Raw genomic sequence first — 23,718 nt, 5'->3', positions numbered from 1 at the left:
TATAGTTTGTTTTTGCTTAAGCGAGTATATACATTTTCCCCTCTTTACTTCAACTATTAAGTAAACTATTCAAAGCTAATTCAAAATTTCAAAATAATTTTTCATTTCAAAAAAGTGTCAGTTTGACAATTTTCACACAGATTAAGAAAATAAGTAAATGCATTTACTTTTTCATTAATTACATATGTTCGACCCATAATATTTGAAATGACTAAATTATTTATAAAATTAATGCATTTGTAATTAATGTTAAGTTAAAAACTGCATTATAATTTTAAAATAATACTTTTTAACAAAAAAAAAGGTTAAAATGACACATTTCAAAATAGGAGGAATATAGTACTGACAGCATTTTAATAATTTTTATTACACAATTATCAGAATAAATTTATCTTCCCTAAAATAAATATAGAGAGACTCTTAACCAAGGGACATTCAAAAGACAAGATCGATCCAAAGGAAATCCAAAAATATTAAATAAATATTTTCCCCATCTGTGCCTAACCTAATCTCTGGTTAAATTCGCATTAACACGACGATTAGACACTGATTATTATAAGGACATCCATTCAACTTGCAATTCTATAACTTAATTAATTAGCATTGGCACTAAGAACCAGAAGACCTGATCAACTTAATTAGTTCATCAGGCGTATACGATATATATAGTGTCCTTTTTATTAATGCCTTTAACATCAACTTGTCTTTTTTTTTATCAAATAACATTAACTTGTCATTTCTATAAAATAAATAAGTAAAATACTGAATCAAACTTGGTTAGTTAAACCTGATATCACAAGAGAGAAATTAAATTACCATGATAAAACTAATTATTATCATATGGGTTTTTCATAGAGTTAATGCACAAAAGCACCAAAATCGTATATATTTGATGTAATTTGTTTTATTTGGTTAATAACTTATGATTAGTATTTGGACCTAGAAAACTTTTGGAATCACATCAAAATTATATAAAAAAAAAAACTTGTGGACGTTTAATGTATCTTCATTTCTTTAGGAGACCGAAGAAAAATATTCGTATGAAAAAAGGTATGTATACTAGTTACCACTTATGTTTAATCTGAGTTAAAAGTTGCCACTTGTATAAGTATCCTCAATAATTGACAATTGGGTATCACAACACAACTTGATAGTTTTATATGAGTGTACTGTATATCTAAACCAAAGGATGTGCGACAGTTCGAGGATAGTATAAAACAACTGGTTATTGATTACTAGTTAATTGAAAATATTCAGTGATTTTGTACGGATAATTAACTGTTTAATTATAATACAGCTCTAATTGTATAGAGCATCTAGAACTTATTTTATATTTTCTTAAAATATATAGAAATAATTTAGAGATTGTCGACAACGCGTGAGCACCCTTTAGTCCTTTACTACTATTGATATGTTTTAAATAAAATACATCTGTTGCATTTGAATATGATTTGAAAATTAGGTGTCGACATGAAAATCCGGATTTTCCTATGTTATTTTTAAAACTATCGTAGCTACTATATATGGACTTTACACAAAGAAAACTACTATTTCGGTAATGCTTTTGTCGTTTCTGTAACATCTATCTATATATTAAATCATTAAGTTGATACATGTATCCATCACATTTGTTTATATTTGCATGTTGATATATGAATGAAAGAGAATTCACATTTGGGTTCTCATTTAACAGGGAAAGATTGTTTAATGCTTACTTAACAAATTTAAAACTCGATAAGTTTCAAAAGAAAAAGAAAAAAATTAAAACTTGATCAAATCATTTTATATTAATACATGTAAATGCATGCATGCATGCATGCAAAGATTCAGACATATCATCAGGCATAGAAGCACTGGATACTATGGGGTTATATAACTCAATACTATATAGATACATATATGATATTTCTATTAGTCTCAAACTTTCTGTGTTATTGTTAAAATACTTTTTACTATCTACATACAATTTACATGTACAATGATGGTAACACTTAAAAAAATATTTGATAATTTATGATTACACGCATTAACAAATAAACAATAGTTAAAAAAAAAACAATACTTTCTAATCTTTTGAACTTTGTTAGCCAAACTCATCATATTAAATTCTACAAAATATTTGTCCCCTGGTAAACGCTAAGCTAATCTGGCGAACGAAGATACGGCAAGTATTCAACTGAACCTTCTATTCAATCATATTTTAATTTTAATTTTTCTAAAGTTATGAGGTTCTGTTGAATCGAACTTTTCGTGTGTCCGTTATAGACTTATAGCTATAGATTAGTAAGAAATGTACATTTCACGGCATCGTGATCCTTCAGTTTTTATAACGGTCAAAATATGTATTGGTTATGTCAAACATATGTTAATTTAGACGACTACATTTCTCAAAGAACCTCAATATTTTTAAAAATTATTACTTAGGTCTCGTCAAGTGGTTTTGAGAAAAGTGGTCATCTATATTCTATACAAACCTTACATCAACTGAAACTCAATCTACTACATGACAACCAGAATGTCAAAACCTCATGGGTACTCAGATTCAACGCATTAAAGATTATCATACCTACAAATATTTTGTGGGTCGACAAATACTTCGACCATTAAACAGAGAACTGAAATCGTGTCTAACACGTGGCAGAATAACTGACTTTGCTAACAACAACAACAAAAAGTAGGACAAGACTCATTGTCTCAACACCTACAAGTCAACCACTATTTTATTTTCTTCAAACAAAATCCAAAAAGAGTCAAAATTCAAACCAAATATCACATTCATAATTAATATCTGAGTAACATTCTATAAAACTTTTATGCTTCCGAGTCACTAAGTACAAACCCTTACGGATTCCACATTTATATTTCAGCAGCCAAAGCAACAATAGACAAATGTGCATACACACACGAAGCGTTTTGATAAAATGTTAAATTGATTGATCATAAAACAATATATTTATAAAATTAACATGGATATGAAAGAATAATGTTTAAATAGCTTTAAGTAACATGTGCTCCAAACCATCGACAAAGCAGCTCCTTCAACTTCGGCTTCGGATAGTATTTTGTGGACATATGCGATCACACATTGTCTTGTCAATCATACAAACAAGCTGTTCCACTTGTTTCTGCAATGTTGTTGTGTTTCCTATCATTCTTCTCCCTCCAAATAAAATACTCTCCCTCCAAATAAAATAGATGGTGACTTGAAAGACCAATCTCAGCCAGATAAATGTAATTCGCTCATAGATACCTGTCTGAAGGCGCATGATAGTGATATCCCAGTCCGGGTCAGAAACAACACCAAACAGATTTCCTGCTACTTTGAGCCACAACATAAAGATATAAGAGCAGACGAAGAAGAGATGATCTCTAGTTTCATCTGGTGTAGACTCACCACGATAGAGACAACCTTGCGGACTGCTTCACTTATTGCTACGCTAACCAGTAGGGAGCCTGCAGTCTCAAAACGCTAACCATGTGATAAAAGCATATCGAAGAACACCGTTTAGGAAACCAGACCAGCTTACTCCATGGTGCCTTGTCCTTGCGACTTCTAATCTGTTGCTAAGCGAATCATGTTTTCATGCTGTAGTTTGCAAAAATGATTGCACCGTGCTGGCTATACAATATCTTTTGGGCCATTCGGTTAACTTCGTAATTACTAGTTTATCCAGCCCAGATTGAATGTCCAAGCCAGTTAGACCCTGGATCAATATATGTGGTTAGGCAAACAAAAGGACCATCAAACCGGATAAGAAAACTATTCTCTCTCTTTTTTTTGGGCAAAACTATTCTCTTTCTTTAAAAGTCAAGAACCAAATAAACCGAATTATCAGTTGATTATAGACTTTATGGTTTAGGTTTCTTGAACATTAACCGTTAAAAATGTTCAATCCAGCTTTTTGGTATACATTGTCTTTGATTTTCCTTTTAATATTTTTTTCCTTTTTACAACATGAAAATTGATTGTCATGTATATATTTTTGTTTTAATTCCAACTGTACTTGTGTTTTTAAATAAAAATTATATGTACACTAAAATACTACTCCCTCCCTTTTAAATTAATTGTTGAAGAATAAATTTTTCTTTGTAAAATAAATAGACTTAGAATTTAAATGCAATTTAACATTAATTTTTTTTTTATCTTATCTAAATTTTAAAATAATAAATGCTATAGAATTTTGGTAACTAAGTAAAAGTAAAACTGAATGTTTAACAATTTTTAAAATCTATGTTAAAAACTTTAAACAAGTATATAAATCTAACTCATGAACAGCCTTATAACAGAGAAATCACATTGTTTTAAAATTGAAAATAAATCAAAGTTCTTTTCGTAAAAGATTACAGACAGACTGAAACACCTCTTATGTAATATTCAAAAGAGATCATAAATATTCAATTAAAAGAATAATTTACCAAATCTTTTCTCTCAACACCAAAGAACAAAACAAATAGACAACAAACTTCTTCTATATCTACAACACATTCTTGCAAAAATAACATTCACGTAAACAAAATTAAATCTTTTTTTTTTGTTTCATCGTTTAATGAACACAATGAAGTAGTCTTTTAAGAGGGTAGATAATCTCTCTCTCTCTCTTTCTTACCTCTCTTGATCCGTGGGAACCAACCTTGGATCAACTCACAAGCAGTCCAAACCACATATCTCGAGAATAGGACCACCTTTAGCCACAAACGGGTTAACCCTTACCCAAAGAAGTGTAAGAATAGAAGCCAGGAGGATGGACCAGACGACAATAATGGTCGGCATTCTATCTTGCTTCCCAAGCAAACCTTTAAGGAAAGGGTAAAGATGAATAACCACCCAAAGTGCAAAGAACAGTCTTCCAAAAAGCGGTCCCCATGAGTCATATCCATTGCTTATAGCATCAGAGATTCCAACTACGATTCCAATGACGTTTATGATGAGAAGAGTCGTGGGAGGGATGAGAAGTGAAGTCCATTTGAAGAGGTAAAGGTCTGAGAACTCTCCGTCATCAGCTGCTTTTGACGTGACCGTGAAGTTAGTGTCCACACCAGCAAGAACCTTGAGAAGACCTTGGAAGAGAGCAAACAGATGAGCAGAGACACCTCCAATGACCCAAAACTGTTCATTTCTCCACCAGTCATCGATCCCAACTTTGCCCCATTGCATCTCGAGAACACCAGTTACTGCAATGGACGAGAAGAGTGCCATGAAGAGGATACTCGCATAGTTGCTTATCTGCAAAAACAAGAATCAAGAACCGTTATTCCACGTTTTCAATTTTCAACATAAAATTAATTAACCATTTATATTCTACAGTCTATTTAGTTGAATAATTTATGATATTTTTGTTAAGAAAATGTAAGAAAATAAATGTTTTCTTAATCTGTGTGCATAAATCTAAACTGTTTAGACGGAGAAAGTATATAAAGATTCATACTCTTTCATTAGGACAATACCTATTTTGACTTTTGAAAACATACTTAGAGAGCTCAAGATGATTGTATTACCTCAGGAACGATAAATTTGCCTGTGAGAAGACAGATGGCTGGGAGAGAACAGTAGACAATGAGGGGAAGGGAGGTCCATGGATAAACCACAGAGTTAATGTAAGACAACCGCTCAAGCCATTTCAAACCACCTCCATAGCCATACCAAATAGGACAATGCCTACTCAAGAAAATCTCAACAGACCCAAGAGCCCATCTAAGAACTTGATGAAGACGGTCTGAAAGATTGATGGGAGCTGATCCTTTGAAAGCTGGTAACTTAGGTGTGCAGTAAACAGACCTCCAACCATGAGAATGCATCTTGAAACCAGTGAGAATATCTTCCGTAACAGAACCGTAGATCCACCCAATCTATGTTAACACAAAAGGGTCATCATCAAAAATCAAGAATCTATTACATGAATACAAGAACATGTTTGGACACAATGATGTACCTCTTTTCCCCACTCGGTTTTATCTTCATACCCACAGCTAATGACTTGGATAGCTTCCTTAAGCAGACAAGCTGGACTCGCGTTCCGAGCCATCCCACCATTCTCCATACGAGCAGACGCAACAAAGACAGGACTCTGTCCAAACTTCTTCTCCAGCTTCAATTGCATCGCCTCGGTTGATAGTTCTACATTAGACCCTATAAGAAAGAAAAAACAATCTTTAGCAACAAGTTCTGACACCAAAGTGAGTTAACACTAGTGTATACCTTTAGTAGTGACGCGACCTTCTTCAATATTTTCTAACGCATGGATCTGCTTAGAAGCTTCCCTGTTCTTCTTCTTCTTATCAGCAGCTGCTGTCTTTGCTTTTCGGTTCTTTCTCGAACCACAGCAGAGGAAACACCATTTTGGCCAGCAGTTACATGTCTTACGTGGAGCCTTCTTCTTCTTCGGTGCATCAAACCCGTAAAGTGCTTGTCTCCTGAACACACAACCTGTCCCAACGTATATAGGTCCTTGTAACCCATCCAAACCCTTCATGTTAATCTGTAAACCACAAAGATTCATTAGTTGAAAGAAAAAAAATGTACATGAATGTTCAAGAAGACTGGTGGATGATGTTGTCTACTTACATCGAAGAAGACAACATTGCGATTTGAGTATCGATCGTGCCTATCAATCCCATCGAATCTTTGAGGGAACTGAACGTAACAGATTTTTTTTCCTGACTGAGGATCCATCATGAAACACATTGCTTCTCTAAGAGCTTTGCTGTTGTTGATGTAGTGATCACAATCAACGTTGAGAAGATAAGGAGCGTTTGATAGAACCCCTGAGACTCGTATCTTCAAAATACATCACAAAGAGTCAAAGAACCATACAAAGAAGAAATAAAACTTTATTAAAAGTATATAACTTACAAGAGAATTCATAGCTCCAGCCTTCTTGTGGTGATCAAATCCAGGTCTCTTCTCACGAGAGACATAAACCAAACGAGGCAGCTCGTTGTTCTCCACATCACGAACACCATCACTTCCAAGGAAAACCTATTACAAGAAGACTTGTTATGGAATGAAGAATATTACATAAAAAAATAAAAGCATTTGATGAAACTTACCTGGATCATACCGGGATGATCTCTTGTACTATTACCAGGCCAAGGTGTACCGTCTTGCATAGTCCAACCTTCCTCAGGCACCTTCTGTGCCGTTGCTACTAAAGCATTGATCTTCACTTTGAATTCTTCATAATCTCTCTGTCAAAACCACACACAATCTTCCAAAATCAGTATCTAATGTAATCATCTCGTTTTCATAAGGAATTTACATTAGAAACTCTATGAATTAATACTAAATTAATAAAAACGATAAATTTAAAAAACACATTTACATTTTATGATACATGATACACCAAATTATCTAATAAAAAAATATGGAAACCGGATTAATAAAATTTGATCAATATATAACCCGTAAAAAATAAATTATTCCTTTTATTTTACACAAAAAAAAATTTAGAATATATAAATTATCATATTCCCGAAATTATTAATTTATAGAGTTATATTTTTATCAAAGAAAAAGACTGATATAACTTTTCTCATGAGAAATAAATGTATAAAGAGGCAAAGAGCTAGTAACCTTCATGGCTCGCCTTTCCCTGACAAATGCAGGATGGACTTTGTTCTTCAAGTAATCCATCTTATGGCAAAAGTACCACTCAGGAGCACGAGGCTCAATACAATACTTCTTACAGAAAGGAACCCATTTCCTCGCAAATTCAGCAGTCTCGGAAAGAGCTTCGAAAGTAAGCATGGCAGCACCATCATCAGATACATAGCAAGCAACTCTATCAACAGGATAATCAACCGCAAGAATAGACAAGACAGTGTTTGCTGTAATAAGCGGAGGCTCTTTCAACGGATCCACTGTACTGACAAATACATCCACAGCTGATAGTTCTGATGGCTTCCCTTCTTTCTCATATCTGCAAACAAAAAAAAGATGAAAATTATATTACCAACTTTTCAAGAAATCACCAGGCTGTAATTAGACACTTTATAGGGGATTATTGATTAGGCAGGCGTCTAGACCGATTTTTAAAATAATTGTTCAAGAAAATGGTCCAAAGTGTTTTAGTACCTTAATGAGAGACGGTCCAAGTATGTTTCTCGTTCTATAGGGTACCACTTAGGGAACTGATCAAGAACCCATGAAACAGCAAACCATATCTCACAAATAACAGATATAAGCCACAGTGCATATGCATCTTTAACCGGGTGAAGAATACGGTAGTGAAAGAAGAGACCAAGAATCACAAGACGTAGAACAATCAACATCCTATAAGGATTTATCTTGCTTGATTTGATTGGTATCTTCCTAGACAATGGCTGCCTTCCCTCATCCATCCTGAAAAATACCAAAAAAAAACAAATATTCATAAATATCAAAGAGACATAAACCAAAAGACTTTGTGTGTTCTGTGTGTTGATGTCTTCTTACATTGGGATGTCATCACCATCTTCAAAATCAGGATCACCTTCATGTTTAACCACCTGAAGTTTCTCATTCTGCTTTCTTTTCCACTCCTCCATACGATCTTTCCAAGCCACACTTCCATAACCGTAAACCGCAAGATCTTTCTGAGGTACCATAGGTCTTGGATGTGCTGCAATTACACAACAAAAAAAAAGCTCAGTAACCATATAGACCAAAAAAAAAAAACTTTTAGCTCATTTAAGTACTTAAAAAATTCAAGAATGTACCAGCAATGGTTGGATCAGAGAGAGAAGCCGGGTGACCTCTATGGCTCTGACCACTAAGTGAAGGAGGAACAATAAGCGCATGTCTGTCTGAAGAGATCTCAATGTCCTGTCACAAACAAAAACCAAGAATATTATAGAGCCAATAGATACTGAAGATGGCTTTATGAGGAATGAGAGTCTTACCTCGTCACCATAAGTCAGCAATGGGATCTGAGAGCCAGGAGGAGCTGAATCCAAATCAGACTGCGGGAAGCCAGAGTGGCGACGAGAGACAGACATACCTTCAGAGACCTGATCAAATCCAATCCCACCATTGTTCATGTAATCAAACTCATTGTCTATATCATCAATGTCATCTTCCTCCTCATCATTCTCAACTCTTGGACTTCCTAACAACACATGCCAACAACAACAACAACAACAATCAGCAAAAGTCTCTAAACCGGAATACAAAACCGGTTTAACTAAACAAAACAATTAACCTTTAAGCCTTTTGTAACGGGTTTTGCACTGAGGACAAGCTTGATTGCCTTCTCTTCTTTCGTACTCGTAGCAAGGTCTGCAAACAGGGAATGCACACTCGTTACAGGCCACGAATGGTTCTCCATCGACGGTCAATTCGACCTCGTCTCTGCAGATTTCACATGTCTGTCCTCTCAGCTCTTGCACTGATCTTATCTGCCAACAATTTAAATCATCAGATTCACTACAGATGCATCATTGAGGTTTGTGTCGGTAACTGTTGACTTGAACTTGGAGAATTAAGACAAATCCTTTCCCCCACCGACACAAACAATTCTAGATAAAAATTAGCGGAATCTAACGGAAACCCTTAATGCTAATTGGTCAAACTCAGATCCAGAATAAAAGGAAAAGACTTTCGGACAGAAACAGAGGAACCCAGAAAGACAAAAAAGAAACAGAGAGATCTCTTACTCTGGCACTCTCGTCGGCATTAATCAGAACAAACTCGTTTCTGTTGTGAGAACCGGCGATTAACCGACCACCGGTATTCATGTTGTCGGAAACACAGACGCTTGATCTCACAGATCGATTGAGAGAGAGAGAGAGAGAGAGAAACAGAGTGTGTTAACTCAGAGGAGAAGCTCTGTTTTTTAGAGATCCAGAGTCCATAAACAGAGGTTGCTTCCGAACAAAAGAAACAGACTTTGATTTAAAAAAAAAAGGAATAGTGTGTGTGTGTATGTGTGTATATGTGGTGGTAATGGTATTGATTCAGCTTCAAGCCACGACCTTTTTTTTTTGTTTTCCTCTCTCTCCTCTCCGAAAGCTCACAGTCACAGAAATAAAGGATGATCCTAGAGAGAGAGAGAGAGAGGCAAAGCTGCAAATGCTTTCACAAACGCGTAAGGAAGAAGAAAATTAGTGAGAGAGGAGAGAGAGAGAGAGAGTGTGTGTGATTAGTTAAATGGAGAGAGATGATTAAAAGGCAATTATGTAGATGAGGAGAAAAAAAAAACACAAAAAGGCGATATTTTACGAAATTCAGAGAAAATGAATAATTTTATGTGGAGAGAAGCAGTGTGGGACCCATTAAACCGGTGTGCTCTCTCCTCTCTCTACTCCACTTGTTCTTGTTCTTTTGTGTTAAGACCCAAACACACATTATTAATCATTAATCATATTATTACTCGTAACTACTTTCATTTTTATTTATTTTTTTCTGGTTATGTGCATGGATCACTCTAGCATTTATTTAATCTTTTATTTACATAATAACAACCCTGTTTTAGATTTCACTCTTCTTTTTTTACCAATTTAGGATTAGTCGGTTTATCTTTTTATTAACCACTCTATTCTTCTTCTTTTTTTTGATAAAGGGCTTTATTAACCACTCTATTCTCTTCAGTAAGCATGTTGTATTGTTTTTATTAATTAATTGTCCGAGTAGATTTACATTCTTAGTACATGTGCAAGGCCATAATTGTATTATAATTTTTTTTGTTAAAGAATAATTGTATTTTACTATTTGGAGTGAAACTTATATGAATGTACGGAAAAAAATTACAATAAATTGAAGGTCCTAGTTATTGTCCTATTATGTAATAAATTCCTCTTGTTTTTTAAAGAGGCTTCTAAAATGTTGAGAAACAGATATAGGCATTTATCGTGTCCAAGATCCTATTTTCTAGGTCTTTTGGTAGTATTATTGTTCTATTTGATAACATACTTTCATCGCCATCTTTAGACGATGCACCGTTTTCTTCATGGGCCGTTTCACTGGCTTTGTAGCATCTGTTGACTGCATCGGGTTTAGATTTTATCTTCGTCGGTCCTCGTTTATTTAGATAATTTCCGGTAATTTTTTTGCAAATTCATATTAAGAAATGCTTAATTTGTTAACCATAAGTAAGGTCTGGTGAAAGTTCCATTTAATTTGAGAAATACTGTATGTTTAACACGATTAAACAATGGAAATTTATCAATTATCTCTTAATTGAAATTTTGCAAAGAGTTTACCATCAAAATGTTTTGTTAATTAAGCGTCAAAATTAAATGATATTTCTTCTCGAAGTCTTTAATAGGAGTAAAAATAATAATATAAGGGCACCGACAGTTTCTATAAGAACATGTGGCACGAGGGCTTGAGAAGACAGTACACAGTATTCAATCAATCATGAACACGACATTTGATGTGGTAACCTACTAAAGTTCGCAATATATATACTATAATTTTGTTGTGCAACATTATAATATATAAGTTTCCAAAATATATTATTAATTCTTTTGCTAATGTTTATATATTTATTCTCCCGGGTCTCAAATTGTTAATAATATAAATTTCTACGAACAAATTTAGAATATTGGTAGCGTTGCTTCTCAATATATCAATATATCACGAACTATTTGTCGGCAAATGTATACATACACCATACATGGGAATATATATTTGTGATACGATAGTGTCAAATAATTGCACATTTTATCTTATTTTAATCACAGAGGAGAAAAGTGAAAAGACAAATTAGCAATAAGGCAACTGGGGCCGAGTTTTTATAAATAAATAATTTCAAACAAGTTATCTATGAAGAAAGAGTAGACCCGTAGACATAACATAACAAAAGGAAAGTATAGCAAAACAGACGACTGAACAAATTATTATTATCAAAGTTGATATTAAAGTAAAATTAACAAACCGCAACAAGTAATAATAATAATTAGCAACATCACGTATGCAAAACTTTTTCTACTTCGGAGAACTACGAAAATATCACTCAGTATTAGTAAATGCACAAATTTACTTTTTTTTTTTTTTGCTAACATTTGAAAAAGATTAGAAGATAACACAAATTTACTTGCTGATTTTTACTAGGAATCTGAATATAGCAACTATAAGAAGTTTTAAAAAGAAGATCAAGTTAAAGCATTTAGCCAACGTGGTAAGAGATTATAAGTCAACACGATTAACTTCTGGGTTTTACTTCAGCTTGATGCAATCATATCACAGCTATTCAATAGTAATTTGTTAAATTTTAACAAACTTTTAATAAAATGAAAAGCTAATTCAAGAGTCTACGGCTAATAGATCATTATTTAGCCTTAGATTCATAGTGAAATATCATCGATCTCGACAAAGAATAAACTACAACATTCACACCACTTTGCATTTTTAATATCGGTTAATACATATGTACTGTATTAAGTTAAATGTTTGACACAGCGATTCACAGATTATACATTTATATTTCTTCGTAAATATGTTCGACTATTGACTGAAAACAAAAATAGTTTTGATAGACAAGTAACAGACTCGTCGACATATTTGTTTTATTTCTTTAAGCAGAAAAAAAGAGGGTAAAAGCTTCACAGCTTCAGAGGATTGTTTGTTTCCTTGTTGATATACTTTTTTGTTTGTACCCTTGGTACCATTTTAATATCTTAAGCAACTCAAATTAACAAATTCCAAATAAGAAACCTTGGAAACAAAGTGTCATCCTGAACAAAAGAAAAAAAAAGTTTCATTGCTTAAAAATAAGTATATAAATAAAATTGATTCAGCAAACAAAAAAATATTCCGGGATATTTTATCTAAACACTGATAAGCTGTTTCCCGAACTGTAAACTCGAATGTAATTATGTAGATTGGTGGAAGCACACACATAGATGGTAATTTTCTTTACGTGTACATAAACTTTAGTTAAAACGATATGATTAATCCAAACACGTGTTGCATGACTCAATGTGACTTTTGACTTATTTACTTTACTATATTTATTTCTAATAAAGGTGTAATCATAAGTGCAAGATAGTGCGCAATGAGTAGCTTTTTAAAATAACTAAATTACCTCTATCTACGCACTGGCAAATTTTGTTATTGTACTTATTTTTCTACTTCTGACGACTGAAAAGTGCAATTGACGACGTGATCCCAAAGTAAGAATGTGGTTTTTTTCTGGGCACAAATGTTAAATAAATGTAAACCAAGGCAAAGACATAAAGTAAAATATTTTTCTTCAGCACAAACCATAAAAATGTGTTTTTTCTAGATGTAATTTTTTTTTGAAAAAGAAATCTGGATGTAACTTGTAACTAACAGATGCTGCTTTTTATGTACATTTTTTATGAATAGTAAACAATTTAAAAAAAAATATTAATCTTAAGTTCTTAACTAAGTTAAATTACAGAGATAAAACTACATTTCTTTTGTATAGATGTGCAATACAGTACAGATATGCTAGCTTTTAGATCTAATAAATATTTAATGCCATGTGTCGGATGGAGTTCTACTGTCGGTGGAGTCCCCATAAATAGAAATTTAAGCTTGGTAAAAATCATACTCGTAAGCATCTTAACGTGATACAAATATACGAAAAACGGATACACTACATACATAGCACGATGCTAGAAAACATAAACACCTAGGCACATATTTATTGAAATAATAGCATAACTAATAGAGTATATTTCAGTAACTCACACGCATGATTTTCAGAAATCTCTAAAAGTCATGTTAAAAAACACACCAACATGCACTATCCGTTAATACGATTCTGTAGTACTATTTGTGGTGAATTTCGAAAGTCACATTCTATACAACTAAAACCAAATTTATCGGGAAAGAAAGAAACGAAACTATTTTAAAAATGAAAAAGAACAAATATCGGACAGCTGTGGAATTGCTTTGTTGTGCTTTAGACAACCAACCAAAACAAAAAAAGTCTTAACTGGTCCGAAGCAAGACCATCTCCAATGGCTTACTCTATTTTCTTACTCTAAAATAGAGTAACTCTATAATAGAGTTTGAGTTTGCTCCAATGGTACTCTATTTTAGAGTAGAAAATAGAGTGATGAACAAAAAAAAACAAGTTACTCTATATTTGGAGTAAACCTATTTTTCACTCTATTATAGAGTGAGAAATAGAGTGCCATTGGAGTATTTTTTACCCTAAACTCTATTTTAGAGTGAAAAATAGAGTGGGGTTGGAGATGATCTAAGGAACTCATCTCTCAGATTTCGGGCAGTGTTCTGAGACTTTTACGGGCAGCGGTCACGTAAAGGTCTTTGCGTTTAATACAGCTCATCACCAGTTATATCTCTGAGTACAGTTCTTGAATCACACTCGCGAAACTATTGGGTCGTTAGAGAACAATTATGTAACCGTACGTTGCCTGACCGGGTTTGGACCATTTTTTCCCGACTACAAATTCAGAACCAAACTAGATAGATTGTTTGGAGCTTTCGGGTAAGAAGTTTTGACTTTTTGTACCTAAAAGGTATTGTAATATTCTAGTGATGAGGTGTAAGAATTTTTTAAGATATCGTTAGTTGAAGGAAAGTATTATTTGTTATTAATAGTGAAGTTTTTTTAAACTTTTATTAATAATGAAGTTGAATCTGTCTTTGTATTGAAAAAGGAAAAATATGGGCGGCGGGTAAGATATATAGAGATAAACAATGTGAAATAACACATGCAAAAGATTGGTCTTAATATGTCATTGGCATGTTCGTCTTCACTTAATACCCCATATTTTCCAGCTATGTGATTGTTTCTCTCTCAGAAGTTTATACAACATTTAATAAATCAAAAGTCAGAATTTCATGTTTCCTTGTCTTTTTCAACGTGAGAATAATTGGAAGAAGAATAGAATCTTGATTTACAATTTGGGAGATTAGAAGAAAAGCAGCGGAAAATAGTTTTCTTTTAGCAACGATGGCTTTTAATTGATTCCAAGTTCAACCTAATGGGCTATATTTCATTCAGAAAAAAAAAACTAATGGGCTATTATATCACAAAGTTACGTCTACTATAACCAAGATTTGAAGATTGGAATAGTTAATACCAAAGTGGCTGTAGTTTAGTGGTGAGAATTCCACGTTGTGGCCGTGGAGACCTGGGCTCGAATCCCAGCAGCCACAAACTTTTCCTTTTTCATAATTTTTTTCATAAATGGCTTCATAACTTGACAAAAAGGGCTTCATAAATGGGCTTTCTGCGAATGTATCCATCCTTTTTAAACAGCCTTCCCTTTTAAAGACTAGGCTTTTGGAATTATTCAAGCCGAAAACACTTTCTTTGGATACAAGTAAAATGAAGAAAACATTTCACTCCACAAACCGCGTATAGTTATAATTCGATAAGTACGCCCCTAACGGTAAAAAAAATAAAGAACAGAGAAACATGCAACAAACAGTGGCGGCTGGTTCGATCCTTGAAGCATGTGAGACAGTAAGAGCGTAGTTTCCGTCGCCGTTAAAACTTGCCGCGAGAACAACTACTTCTGGCCTTTAAACACGTTTGCCTCCTTTGCCCGAAACTCCGCGGTCGCGCTCATCTCTTTTTTTTTTCTCACTTGAAGCTTAATGTTAAGCTACCATGGAATGGGCTTACACTAAACATAGGCTTAAAAAATTATTTGCTATTGATGGGCTTAATAAAGCTCAATAGGTTTTGGTTCTTCATTAATAAATTCATAATGCATGCATAATCTAACACTGCTAAATTTTTACACAAATCACTAACAAATAATGACGATGTGTATTTATGAATCTCTAATCTTCTTACATAATTGCTATTATTGTCCGTAACGGATATGTATAAAGATAGAGAGGTGCATAACGATAGATTAGTGCTAATTAATTAATTAATTAACCAAGATCTCTTGTGATAGTTAGTACAAAAACTAAACGAACGCAAAACTTCTCATCTCCCTCATTTTCTTTCCACTATATAATCACTAGATCACACAACTTGCTTATTCATCCCAACACACACATAACTAAAGCAATGTCCCCAAACACTACTTCAAAGCGTTCTCTTCTCACATTTCTAACACTTTCGTATCTCTTATCGACTGTCCACATCATCACCGTGGCTGAGGCAAGGAACATGCAAACCATGACGGTAGCTGCTGAGCATTCCGGCTCCGGAAACCTAGTTGATTGTTGGAACGCGGCGTTAGAGCTCAAGTCTTGCACCGACGAGATCGTCAAGTTCTTCATGAGCCGTAACGGTACGGCTGAACCGGGTGTAACCGGTGGTATTGATAAAGATTGTTGTGGAGCCATTGGGTTGATAGGGAAGGAGTGTTGGTCCGTTATGTTTACTTCTCTAGGGCTTACGACTATGGAAGGGAATATGCTTAGAGAGTATTGTGATTTTGAGGCGGAGAAGCTGGTATTTTCACCGTCACCGTCTCCAGCGCCGGAAGCTCTGGCTTTGTCTCCGGTTGAAATTACGTACCCGGGACTTGATTAGATAATTATATGGTTTCTTTTCTTTCTTATGTTTAAAGTTAATAAAGATTACCTTTCCGGTGTTCTTAATATTAGACGTTCAAAACCATAAAAAAAACAGTACGAAAAAATGGAATAATGTTTTGTATACTTCTCTATATGCCAAACATACACAACATTTTCTAGTTTGAGTTTGAATAAATAAACGAATTAAAAAGTTCATTGAAACTCAACAGTCAACGCGAAGGATTGAGAAGTAACGTGTGAACACAAGCTTGATTTCTCAATGCAACAACTAAAAAATTGTTGATGATTTGCGTGTAGAGCGACAACGTTTCACTTCCACACAAACCACACTTTGGCCATTTCTACTGGTTTTTACATAGAACTAATCACCAAATTCCGTGTTTAATTCAAGAAATGAGTTAAACAAGAAAACGTTTAATGTGTGATTGTAATGGCAAAATGAGCTGAACAAAGAGGGTTTCAGCTACTTAGGAGCTGGGCAAAAGGAAGAAGAGAGAAATTGAGATAAAGCCAGATTAAACCCCTTACTCACTTGTGAAAGCCGAGGGTTCATCTACGCTTATACGTACATATAATGACTATTAACAATTATATAGAATAATGAATAAAAAACTTACAAAAATCTTCAACATTGTAACATTGTGCAAGTAAAACAGTCATAAATAATTATTCATAAAATGGTTTAGATATAAGTGCAATCAAACGTGAATCTTTGATTTGATAAGTTGGATAAAATTGTCGGTTTCAAAATCATCTATAATATAGTTGTATAATACTTCCTCCGTTCTTAAAAGATTCATGTTTTAGAATTTCCATACTTTTTAATAAAAACATATTAAAACTTAAGTATAAATGTATACTTTTTGTAATTTTATATTTCCTATATTTTTAAACAAATAAGATTTTAAAAAATGCAAGTAATGTTCTTGAACTTCAGAATTTCTCATTACTAGTTAACAAAAATTACATTGAAAATATAAAATATGTATATTTTTGAAACAAAATTTTTATCAATAATATGAATCTTTTAGAAACTGAAGGAGTATGTAATTCCTTATATACTAAAGCACAAGTCATCTCACCAATAAAATTCTGACATGTGGAATTTATTTTACAAATTAAAAAATGCAAATACAGATAAATCAAAAAATAATTTTGTATATTTGTCTATTAATTATTTTCTATTTTTCCTATACAAAAAATCCCTGATATTTTTCCACTACTCCCATGTCCTCACGATTTTTGGAGCAGTTTTTCTTTCTTTCTACAGAAGATTTAACTCACTTATTATTCTGGAAACTGTAATATTCCAATATTATTTGTAATTGCTCGGCACCTAACTCTCTTCAAAGTGTGGTAAAAATTTCAAATCCCAACCAGATAGATCGAAAACTTCCATTGGCGAAAAGTTGCATAACAATAGTCTTCGAAAAAATCCTTTCAAAGACTTGGGGGAATCACATTTGTTGTGGATTGGATACGAGGAACGTACGCCAAAGTTTCCAAATGAACGTTAAAGTCCAGGTTCGTAATTCTAAAAGCCTAAACTGTTCTTGCTCAAATTATAATTTATGTCATTTGATTTTTCTTCATAGACAATTTTCTCTTCTAATCTGTTTATAGTTTTCTTTTTTTGTTCTTACTTTTATAGATACAGGCAAAAGCTACATAATGCATCATGAAAAAGATAAGCTGTGAAGAAAAAAGTCAATAGCATTTTGAAAATAGATTAAATCAAAATTTTCTTTGCTGAAATGTGCTTTTTTTTTGTGTGATGATGATATTTTAGGGAAGGAGACTGTAAGAGAGACTCGCGTTAAAGCATACATACAACCGTAGAAGGCCCTTAAGAGACATGAGACGTCCCACAAGAAAAAAAAGCGATGATAATTAGAAGGCAGTAAATGGGATGTTAAAAACACTCATGTAATAAGGGCAACGTCCAACGAGAAACCCTCATGTCTACTATCTATATGAAGACGTAATCTGATGAGGTTGGTAATCCTTTTTTGTGCATATAGTTTTATAGAAAATGTGGTGATGTTATTTGTTAACTTTTTTAATCGTTACGTACATATTTTGTTATCAGATTTGTAGATTCTCTTAAAAACAAAATTCCCTGAATCTAGAATTACAATAACAGTATATCAGGACATAAATTGTGTGAAAGATCTCACCAGTTACCTCACTGGATCTAGAATTCTACATTATCTTAAAATATATCGATCTAACTAAGTATAAGTATTCAAGTTTCATAAGGCACAATATACACCAAAAAATAATTTTAATACATTCTAATTTTGATATGAAAATCTTTACCCGTACGTAGTACGGGACTGATCACTAGTATTGAAATAAACCGATGTTAAAAGAAAATAATTTTGCTCACGCGCAGATCGCATGACAAACGATTCAATATGAGCCTTTGTGTATTAAGCCCAATAATGGTAGAAGTAGAACCAACGAGTTTTTTTGTTGTGTCGGATTCACTTATCTTTTTTTTGTGTGTAGCACATCGGATTCACTTATCTACAACTGGTTTGTGTCGAACGAATTGGTCTCTTACAAACACGTGATATTTCTGTACTAGCTATCAGTACTTTGTAGTTTGTATTTTTGGGATTAAAGTCAGTACTTTCTTGTAACTTCAAAGCCGGTGCCGTATACATTTATTGCAACGTTTAAAATTTGTGAAGCTAGTTTTCTTTCTTTCATTGACGACAACGATAGCTCTTTTCTTGACCAGACCATGATATGTTTTGCTTTCTCTTCTTTAGTCGTCCTTTTTTTTTCTTTTTAGACGGAAGGTTCACTTTAAAAATTGAGGAAGAAAATGATTGGAGATGCGTATATTCCTTGAATGCATCCTTCTCATAATTTGCATAATTTATCATCAAATCATAGCGTTAATGGCTATCAGTATACAGTACTCAGTATGACATGTTTACCTCGCTTCTCGACGGTGACGCTCCAAGGAAAGGGCGGTGCGAGGTTTTTTTTTTTTTTTTGAAAAAAGGGCTGGTGCGAGGTTTTGTTTCGTAGGTTGTTCTAATTATAAGTTTTGTATCATACAAATAAAATCAATCAATCATTGATTGATTAGACACAAGTAGTTAAAAAAAGTCCATGTATTTCTGTTTGCACAGAAAAATCCATGTATTTCTAAATAAACAAAACAGTTTCAGGTTTATTATGTTGGTTTCGACGATCCGAACACATGTTATACGTGTATACCAAATTGATAAAATGTGATTTGAAAAGAGGGACATACAGGTGAAAAGCTAACTTTATAATAGTGGCGATACTAGCTATACGGATTATATTTCTTAACAAAAAAAAAAAGAAGCTATACGGATTATATTATTTTTGCATGGCCAAAACTCGTGATAACGTTGACGTCCGCGGTTTACAATCATCTACTTTGTAGCGTATACGTTTAAACCACATGCTAATGGCTATGGGTCATCACACACTTTAATCACATTGGTCCTTTTATTTTTTTGACTTTTATGGTTTCTTTAAAACTGATTGCATATCTTTATGCATTATAATATCATTAACTTATTTCTGGACAGTCTTTTATTGGATAACACCGAAGGGACAACTTATTTTTAGGCGTCTTTGTTATGGATCATGATTGAGCCTATAAAATCGCTAGTAAACACAGGAAAGCAATAGTTAATTGACAAAGCTCTAACTGATAAATTATATCCCAAATAGCCAAGTGCATTAGTTTAAGTATAAAGTATAAACCAATAAAGGTTTAAAGCTAGCTAGATGCAGGAGTAAATGTTTGGAATAGTGTGACATTAAATGGAATATTACGGACTCATTAAGCATTTTCGTACACGATTGCATAACGAATGAACATAATTTTTGACTTCACTGAGTTGTCTAATCAGTTTAACTGTACGGATCTTTGATCGATTTGTGCTAATCTCACTCACTCTCTCTAAAAGAATCTCTCTTGTGTTTGAACAAGTAAAAACACAAAAGAATTGTTTTACCCGACCCTTCCGATGTGGAAGGGCTGCTATGTTTACCAGAACTGGGATGGTCAGCAGCTTCACTAAGATCTCAGCTCTAACTCGAGCTCTCGTGTACAATGATTTTCTTTCTCTCGCTGTATATCACAGCTCAAGAATCAACAACAAGATAAAGAAGAAATCTAACGACCCATACTGCGTCGTTTTAACACTCCTCTTGCACTCACGTGCTGAGCACATGTAACCTTCCGGTTCAATCAGCAATCATCTGAACCGGTTTCTAATCTTCTTGGTTATGTCATACCATTGTACATTCTTGATTAAGAACTCGTTCCTTCATTAACGTTATTTTTCAAGAAAAATATAATGCCCATATCTGTCTTGATAAAATTAGTTTTTACAATCATTTTAACATGTATTTCATTACCCAAATTTTGTTTCTACTAAAACTATGTTTTTACAGTGTTATAAATTCACTCTATGCACTAAAGTAAATCTACTAGGTGGACGGAACGAGGACATCTATCAGAAATTTCTTTAGTCAACATCAAAAATAATTTTGGTTGGTATCGTGAGATAGTGACACGAAAGTAACTTTCTCTTCCTCCACTCTAATTAGCTACGTACTTTGAAATATCTATTTCATTATTTTCGAATACTACCGTCATAAAACATCAAGTATTGTGCATGCTTATATAAATACCCACTTAGCTTCTTATTCTAACTCAGAGAAGAACATTACAAAGAGTCAGAGAGTAATCCATACATATATAGATCTCTCCAGTAACTCAAAACAAAACCAAAATCATCAGTCTATCGATCGATGGACATGGAGACGAAGAAACCATACATGGTAGTGACTATGATACAAATCATATATGCAATCATGTTTTTGATCTCTAAAGCTGTCTTCAATGGTGGAATGAACACTTTCGTCTTCGTTTTCTATCGTCAAGCGTTCGCTACCATCTTCTTGGCTCCTCTCGCTTTCTTCTTCGAACGGTATATATTTCTGAAAACCAATAATATATTTTTAGACAGATAAGTATGTACAATATCCTTACAAAATATATAAAAAGTATGCTCTTCTTTTTTTTTCTTTAGGAAAAGTGCTCCACCTCTTTCATTTGTTACCTTCATCAAAATCTTCATGCTCTCCTTATTTGGGTAAGTACGTTTTAGGATTCGTTTTCTTTGAATGTTTTTTGTTTGTTTGCGTTTATATGTTAAAATATTTTTTCTATTTAAAGTAAAAACTCAAAAGATCTATTTTTCATTAAGGATCATATTTTATATTTAGATGTTATACAATATAAACAGGAAAATATGTCATATTATGAATCCGATTCTTGATAATGAAGATATGTTTTCTTTTGTTAGAATCTAATACAACTATTTACAAATTAATTTGTTATCAATATTTTACTATAAATTAATTGTACTAACAAATGCGAATAACTTTGTTAAACACTATCTTCTAATTATCAGTTAAACATAATCTCTGATGGGTTTTCAGTGTGACATTGAGCTTGGACTTAAACGGAATCGCATTATCATACACTTCGGCAACTTTGGCCGCTTCCACAACAGCTTCCCTTCCGGCAATCACATTCTTCTTGGCTCTGTTTCTTGGGTATATATACTAATTACAATGCATACTTCTTGCCTCTCTTCTTGTCATCACATAGTTTTTAGTGATGTATTTATTTATTGTGTCTATAATTGAAGAATGGAGACGCTTAAGATTAAGACCATACAAGGAACAGCGAAGCTTGTGGGGATAACTGTGTGCATGGGAGGGGTAATTACCTTAGCCCTTTACAAAGGTCCAGTATTGAAATTACCTATATGCCCTCATCTGTATCATCACCGGAATATTCCCGGCCATGTCTCCGGTGGTTCCACCTCTTGGCTCAAAGGATGTGTTCTCATGATCACCTCCAACATTTTATGGGGTCTTTGGCTCGTTTTGCAGGTACCTAATCAAATTGCTACATACATTATAATATTTTTAATTTATTAATTAGTACTAAATTTAGTAATACGTGAAGTAGCAATCTTTTGTGATGTTTATTATAAATTTCAAAGTTGGTTGGATTAAATCGTTTGTTTATCTACTATGCTGATTGAATAATTGTGATACTTTTTGCTATTTTAACTTTTTGTTTTTGCTATATAAAATTCAAACAGGGTCGTGTGTTAAAAGTTTACCCTTCGAAGCTATACTTCACTACTCTTCATTGTCTATTGAGTTCCATCCAATCTTTCGTCATCGCTATTGCATTCGAGAGAGATATCTCAGCATGGAAGCTTGGTTGGAACCTACGACTCGTTGCAGTCATCTACTGTGTAAGTAGATGACTCTTTCATTTTACCACAATTTTATGTTCCATAATATAATTACTAATAGTTATTATATATATGACATATATTGCAGGGATTCATTGTAACAGGCGTAGCATATTATTTGCAATCATGGGTTATAGAGAAGAGGGGACCTGTTTTCTTATCAATGTTCACTCCTTTGTCTTTACTCTTCACTCTACTCTCATCAGGGATTCTACTTTGCGAGATCATCAGGCTTGGAAGGTTCTACAATCTCATTATTTTTTCTTCAAATACTGTATATAATATTTCTTCAATAAATTAACTTATATATTTATTGTCTTTGTAGTATTCTAGGTGGATTATTACTGATTATAGGACTCTACTGTGTGCTGTGGGGGAAAAGTCGAGAGCTGAAGAACATTGGTGATCAGAAGACTGATCCACATAAAGAAAACAGTGATGTTTGCAATGAAGTGAAGGTTGTCATTAGCTGAATAAATGTCTTAGTTTGTATTATACATTATGCTTATTATATATATGTGTTAATCATCATTCATATAATAGAGTCCAGATAAATTTGCTTTAAGTATTTGTCCCACTTAACTACTTCTACCTGTATCAGATTGTAGCATATGTTTTCTTAGGGTGGTTCTTTAACTTTCCATAGGCTTTGTTTTCCCGCAAAAAAAGAGAATAAAGTTACAATATGTTAAAATATTGGGGCATAAACCTTTTTTGGTATGAAACGAAAAGTTTCTGACAATTTGCAAGTTTTCCTTTTGAGTATATATAGCACTGAATATTATAATAGTAATATGGAATGTCCAATGGATTGCACTTTGATTATTAATTTATTACTAATCAAAGCAATGATAATTGTGGTTTTAAAATTTGTAATTGAATTCCTTTATCGTTACTTCTTAGTTCTTACATCTTCCAGTACTTATCTTTCTCTCTTTCCGTAAACATATTATTAACAACATGTTA

General features: G+C 33.3%; 3 protein-coding genes and 1 non-coding gene across 4 annotated transcripts; 3 read left to right on the top strand and 1 right to left on the bottom strand.

Moving 5' to 3' along the window:
- Window positions 1-4,614: 4,614 nt before the first annotated feature.
- LOC106371730 (cellulose synthase A catalytic subunit 6 [UDP-forming]-like) lies at window positions 4,615-9,731 on the bottom strand. Its single transcript, NM_001316027.1, is given in 14 exon segments — window positions 4,615-5,224; window positions 5,497-5,847; window positions 5,931-6,127; window positions 6,197-6,476; window positions 6,563-6,775; window positions 6,851-6,976; window positions 7,048-7,185; window positions 7,571-7,916; window positions 8,072-8,338; window positions 8,432-8,597; window positions 8,695-8,800; window positions 8,878-9,083; window positions 9,177-9,372; window positions 9,631-9,731. Coding segments are annotated over 14 exon segments (3,255 nt in total). The 5' UTR covers window positions 9,712-9,731; the 3' UTR covers window positions 4,615-4,642.
- A 5,270-nt stretch (window positions 9,732-15,001) lies between these two features.
- TRNAH-GUG lies at window positions 15,002-15,073 on the top strand. The gene has a single exon. It is a non-coding gene; the product is annotated as a tRNA-His (tRNA).
- A 444-nt stretch (window positions 15,074-15,517) lies between these two features.
- LOC106370777 (egg cell-secreted protein 1.5-like) lies at window positions 15,518-17,179 on the top strand. The gene has a single exon (XM_048739501.1). The coding sequence runs from the start codon at window positions 15,942-15,944 to the stop codon at window positions 16,410-16,412; it is 471 nt and encodes a 156-aa protein (XP_048595458.1). The 5' UTR covers window positions 15,518-15,941; the 3' UTR covers window positions 16,413-17,179.
- A 3,940-nt stretch (window positions 17,180-21,119) lies between these two features.
- Window positions 21,120-23,448, top strand: LOC106370443 (WAT1-related protein At5g64700). Its single transcript, XM_013810450.3, has 7 exons — window positions 21,120-21,405; window positions 21,508-21,570; window positions 21,920-22,036; window positions 22,132-22,378; window positions 22,594-22,752; window positions 22,841-22,992; window positions 23,078-23,448. The coding sequence occupies exons 1-7, from the start codon at window positions 21,227-21,229 to the stop codon at window positions 23,223-23,225; spliced, it is 1,065 nt and encodes a 354-aa protein (XP_013665904.1). The 5' UTR covers window positions 21,120-21,226; the 3' UTR covers window positions 23,226-23,448.
- The last annotated feature ends 270 nt before the right edge of the window (window positions 23,449-23,718 follow it).

The sequence above is a fragment of the Brassica napus genome, chromosome A9 (genome assembly GCF_020379485.1).
Source record: "Brassica napus cultivar Da-Ae chromosome A9, Da-Ae, whole genome shotgun sequence".
In the NCBI taxonomy this organism is placed as follows: Eukaryota; Viridiplantae; Streptophyta; class Magnoliopsida; order Brassicales; family Brassicaceae; genus Brassica; species Brassica napus.
Note: the sequence above shows the minus strand (reverse complement) of the source record. Positions and strands in the feature narration are given on the sequence as shown.